A 6,000-nucleotide genomic window follows, 5' to 3' on the forward strand; every position below is an offset into this window, starting at 1 on the left:
AGGAATTCCTATTCTTTGTTTATGACGGAAACCTGACCTGTCTTAACCTGTCTAGGTTTTATTCTGTTGCTCCAAATTCCAGAACCACATCCATGTTCTCCTATGGAATTCCCTTGCACTGATTATTGATAGCAACGAACTGGTCATCTGCCATGGCTGCAAATCCAAATCAGCAAATATCTATCAAGACTCTAGTTTTCAGAAAGTAGTGTGTCTGCCATTCTGAAAGCTCTCACTTACATGGAGATATTGAAATGCCATTCCACTTTTATTTCCAGGAAATAATTCTTACACTGAAAAATCAAAGTCACTAAAAGTTTTCCAGTGTTTGATTTGGGTATGATGAGTGTGTAGTGAGAGATGCCTACTACATACCAGGCACAGTATGTAATGAGCTAATTGAATTGCCTAGATATAGACTGGCTGTTTGACACAGGTACCATGCATTTTTAATTTCATGCATATATTTTTTAAAGGTGAGTGCTCCTGTAGGTTGCTCCAAATATTCTATATATTTACGTGCTATTCAAAGCCCTTTAAAACCTGTGCAAAGTGATTTAAAGCACATACATTGTCTTAATTTACTACTGAAGAATTAGACTTTATGTATGTCAATGGGTAGAATTTCTTGGGGAAAATCTATGCAAAAGCAAATTATATATATATATATATATACACACACAGATACTATATATATATATATATATATATATATATATATATATAACAGTATTGACTGTATTGTAAAAATCCTCAGCTTTTACATAAAAATTATTTGGGCAATTAAAGAAAAACATCAAATTGATTATTAGTATTAGTGTGTATGGATGTGTTGTATAGGTCTGGACCATATTAACTCCCTGATTGTTTTCATTTTCAGCTGGTTGAAACTTCTAATAAAACTTATATAATATTGCCTCTTGGGTGTTTAAATTATCAGTTGGAAGTCTACATGGGCTGTGGATCTGTTTGCTTTGTCCGCTGTCTAATTCCACTTAATTTTCCACTCAAACTTTTCCCTGATTTAGAATTTGTGGTCCGATTTTCGTCACCAATTCTGTTTCCCTCCTCTCTTGAGCCGTTTTGAACAGCTTTCCTTGAACTAAAAAGTGTTATGAGGAGTTTGTAAAAATGATTTTTTTTTTTTTTGGAGGGGGTGATTTTAAACAACAGGAAAGGAATAGATATCATTTTATTTGCTTAAGGCAATGCCGGGGAAGCATGCAAAGAGAATGTTCGGGGCCTCTCTCTTTCTCTCAGCACGTTGCAAATGTTGATTTCTCCAACATCAGTTATCAGCCGAGATTTTCTGAAAGTCGCGGCAGGGCGGCAAGGCCGGTGAATTCCGCACACTTCAGGGCCACTCCTCCCTTGTCTGTCTTCCAGGTCCCGCTGCGAGGCCTTCCACTGCCATCGGCCTCTGCAGGAAAAGCCAGACCCCCTCGGCTTCGTCGGGTGTCCGGAGTTCCTCGGAGCTGGAGCTGGAGGACAGGAAGGCAGTCCCAGCAGGAGCTCAGGCGGACCCCCATCGCCAAAGCCGGCCCCCGGGCGCGGCCCTAAGTCCGGCTGGAGGAGGCACAGTTGCCATGGCACCAGAGATGCTCCCCAAGCATCCTCATCCCCCGGAGAAAAGGGGGCCCAGGGCGGACGCCTCTCTTCACGGCAATCTGGCAGGAGCTCCCCTTCCTCTGCGGGCCGGTGCTCCCACCCATCTCCCCTCAAAGAAGTTAATCAAGGTTCGCTCTTCTCCCTCTGCCCGCCCACCCCAGCGTTTCCATACGGTTTGTTCACAGACCCCTCCTAGGCCGGAGTTGGGGGTGGGGGGGGCGGTGAATGCTCACTTACATTGACCGCTGCGAGGGAATTGTCCGCGGGTGCTGCCCATCTTCAAATCAATGCCTGCCCAGAACAACAGAAAAGGCCTCAGATGTACTGGTTTCCACAGAACCATTGTTAGGCTTTTGTGAAGCAGTTTTGAACCTAATAAATAATGTCAAAAGTCTCTATCGCAGCCAAAAATGTTCCTTTAGAAGCATTTCTAATAGTATTTTTGTTCTGCGGTGTCTCCCAGTGTCACAAAGAATTTGTGCCTCACAATGGGGATGGGGTACATCGCGTGCCACTTTGCAATGCGCCCGCAGGGATTGGACCCCTCTTTGTTTTGCTCTCACAGGTAAACGGTTTCATTTGCCAACTTGAGCTTTGGTTTAAGGATGTTTTCTAAGGGCCTTTTGAGTCTCTAAACAGAGGTTTGGAAAACATAATTGAATGTCTGTAATTTAATAGTTAACATGAAATTTGATTACTCCTGATGTGCCTAGGGGAATTCTTCAGACTGTATTAGAGTTTTTATGTCAGAAACCTGAAGCTGGATCCTCCTTTGAGGTCCTAAACACTTGGAACTCAGTATACTGCAAAAAGAGATGCTGAGTTTTCTTATTTTGGAATAAAACAACAACAACAACAACAAAACAACAACAACAAAAAAACACACCAGTGGAGAGTCTTAGGCAATATTCTATCAAATTGGTCATTTGGGGCAATATTTTTTACTTCAGTAAACATAGTTTCAATGGCAGCTTTTTCCATGGTTTAATGCAGAGACTAACTTTATCACATGAGTTTATGTTTTTTTAATGTAGTATTCTTTTTTTCATCATTGAAAGAGAAGCACAAATTAATGAGACCAATACATCCATGTGTAGTTTTACACTCAAGTTCCTTGCATTTTTTTCCCCAGGCTTGAATTCAGAGAGTCTCACAAGTGGAGTTTATAATTCCTACTGCATTTTCCACTGTTCAGTTCAAATTAATGAATACAGTATGCCCATATTCAGGACTTATCAAGTCTACAAGTCCAAATTTAAGTCTCAAAGTTTTAATAGGAATGAAATGTTATAGCTAGTAACTGCTTAATATTTAGAAGTCTGTTTAGTCCTTTGAGGATGATTTGATTTCTTAGCATTCTCTAGGGGACAATGTATTTAAAAAAAAAAAAAAAAGATACCGAAGCTTTAGAGCATTCCTTCTTCCAGACAATGATTTATAATAAATATGTTATTTTTATTAGTTATTTATTAATGTGATTTTATTGTAAGAGAGCAAACAGGTAATCAGTGATAGTTGCTATAGTTCCTTGAGGGGATAGTGGCATCTGCTCACTGGAATGCAGATGACAATCCTAAATTCAACTTCATGTCATTTGGTTGGAAAGAAATGTGTGGGTTGGGGCACCTGGGTGGCTCAGTGGGTTAAAGTCTCTGCTTTCAGCTCAGGTCATGATCTCAGGGTCCTGGGATGGAGTCCCACATTGGACTCTCTGCTCAGAAGGGAGCCTGTTTCCTCCTCTCTCTCTGCCTGCCTCTCTGCCTACTTGTGATCTCTATCTGTCAAATAAATAAATAAAATCTTAAAAAAATATTAAAAAAAAGAAATGCATGGGTAAACTCATGGATTTATGTGAAATTTTGATTCTGGGATATTTTAATTTGTTATATAATTATGAGTTTAGGACAACTGCTATTTTTTCAGATAAAGAAACTATTGCTTTGCTTGAAGTGATTCTAAAACAACTAAGCAGAAATCTGTAATGGTCAATTGTAGCAGTAGGAAGTGTTTTAATACAGTAAATACATTCTTTCATCTGTGGAAGTACAAAATAGTGAATTTACTAAAAATACAATAGAGTAGAAACAATTCTATTCATAATTGAGAAAGGGGATACAAGCAAAAGATGTGAAATATGTGATATACCATATTTTATCATTTTTTAAAAATTTTTTATTTTTTATAAACATATATTTTTATCCCCAGGGGTACAGGTCTGTGAATCACCAGGTTTACACACTTCACAGCACTCACCAAAGCACATACCCTCCCCAATGTCCATAATCCCACCCCCTTCTCCCAAACCCCCTCCCCCCAGCAAACCTCAGTTTGTTTTATGAGATTAAGAATCACTTATGGTTTGTTTCCCTCCCAATCCCATCTTGTTTCATTTATTCTTCTCGTACCCACTTAAGCCCCCATGTTGCATCACCACTCCCTCATATCAGGGAGATCATATGATAGTTGTCTTTCTCTGCTTGACTTATTTCGCTAAGCATGATACGCTCTAGTTCCATCCATGTTGTCGCAAATGGCAAGATTTCATTTCTTTTGATGGCTGCATAGTATTACATTGTGGATATATACCACATCTTCTTGTGGAGAAAGGGGAACCATATTTTATCATTTTAAAAATTTATCTTTTGGTAAGAGAGAGCAGGGGTGAGGGGTGGGCAGGGACAGAGGGATAGAGAATCTTAAGCAGGCTCCAGCACAGTGTAGAGCCCAACGTGGGCCTTGAGATCATGACCTGAGCTGAAATCAAGAGTCAGATGCTTAACCCACACAGGCACCCTGATATACCATATTTTAAAGGAGTTTCCCAAAGTGTGTTCCATGTGTATCTATCTATCTATCTATCTATCTATCTATCATCTATCTATATTAAAAAATAGGACCTATCAATCAATATCTTGCAATACTAGTGTCCTGTGGAACACTTATGAGAAAACTTTGCTTCAACTCTATTTTAAATACACCAGAATTCATATAAACAGGTAGGGTTCAAAGTAAGGATTTCTTTTCAAAGGTAGTGAAGAAAGAATCAGAGCTAAAGAAAGCAATCCTTATTAAATACCTCCAGGGCCCCATTATTCTTTGGAGGAATGTAACTAGTTGTTATGGTTATTTTTTTCTCATTTTGGGTGCACAGGATTGGGAGAAGGTTAGTCAATCCAGCCATGATCATGTTTTGACAGTGATAGATGAGGAACATTTCCACTGTGACTGTTAGAGTCATGGGCTATGAGCATTCAAGTTCTTCTGAATGACAACTACTTTTGTATTAGAATTTATACACAAACACACCAATATAAATGTAGTTAATCTTTTCCAATGCAATTATTTCTGAAAACAATGTTGAATTAAATAGCATAATTGAGGACGAATCAATTTTAGGATACAAATTATATGTATTTACTTATAGTACTGTCACTGAGGAATAGAATAAGGTCCTATGGTATAAAATAATTTTTACTAAGATTCTGATTTATAGCTTGCCTGTATTTCTTCAGGGGTGTCTGATTTGACTTATGGTACATTTATTACACATATTGTCAGTGTCTTCTAAAGAAGATAATATACCAGTTTGCAAAAAAATGTTTTTCTGAAAGTCTCATAGGAAAATAGATATTGATCAATCTTTTTTAAATTGGTGTGTTAAAGAAGCTAAGTGCTTAACACACTCTAGAAAGTGATATTTACAAATGAGGAATCCTTTTATAATATATAAAATAAATAATTATAATGACAGATAACATTTATTGAGTATATTATGTATTAGGGACTCTTCTAAGCATTTAGTAAATACGAATTCATTTAGTGACATGGTGGCTTTTTTTTTTTTTAGTAATATTACTAATGTCTATTTCACTGATGGAGGAAGCTTTACTTCAGCAGTTATAAGACACATATGTACATGTGTATGTATATAGACACAAATACATAAACCTTTAAAACTTTATTATTATATGTCCTACAATTTTATTTCATATATAAGGCTATCTTATTACATACTGTACATATGACATGTGTACATATATCTATGTGTGTGTATTCGACTTATACAGATAGCATCTATACATCTATAATATATAACATGTTATTGGTCCCTAAGTGAGGGAGCTATAGAAACTCTGTTTATATCCCTTTCCTCCTGACAGCAAGGTGCAGAGTGGGAGTTGCTAACTGTGGGTTGACGTCACTTAATATGTTGAAACTCTTTGAAGAGCTAAGTTGGGTCAGAGACTTACCAAATAGTTTTTTGTCTGACCCATCATCTCTGTGAACGAAGGTTCAGAAAATAAGGGAAGAGTGGAAGGATTTAAGGTCCATTAAAGATGACATCACTTTCTGAAGGCAGCGCTGGAGTTCACTGAAATCAGACTTTGTGGA

The 6,000-nt window shown here is 37.8% G+C and overlaps 1 protein-coding gene across 8 annotated transcripts in view; it reads left to right on the plus strand.

The window, feature by feature from the left end:
- CUNH12orf42 (chromosome unknown C12orf42 homolog) overlaps positions 1 to 2,010 on the plus strand; it is a 134,835-nt gene extending 132,825 nt beyond the window's left edge. For all 8 annotated transcript variants that reach the window (XM_004743006.3, XM_045084776.1, XM_045084777.1 and 5 more), the window contains one exon: positions 1,387 to 2,010. In XM_004743006.3, coding sequence (XP_004743063.1) covers positions 1,387 to 1,850 — 464 coding nt within the window. In that variant the 3' untranslated portion in view covers positions 1,851 to 2,010. The remainder of the gene's footprint in view (positions 1 to 1,386) is intronic.
- The last annotated feature ends 3,990 nt before the right edge of the window (positions 2,011 to 6,000 follow it).

Source organism: Mustela putorius, unplaced genomic scaffold (genome assembly GCF_011764305.1).
Source record: "Mustela putorius furo isolate JIRA1106 unplaced genomic scaffold, ASM1176430v1.1 tig00000788_pilon_pilon_pilon, whole genome shotgun sequence".
In the NCBI taxonomy this organism is placed as follows: domain Eukaryota; kingdom Metazoa; phylum Chordata; class Mammalia; order Carnivora; family Mustelidae; genus Mustela; species Mustela putorius.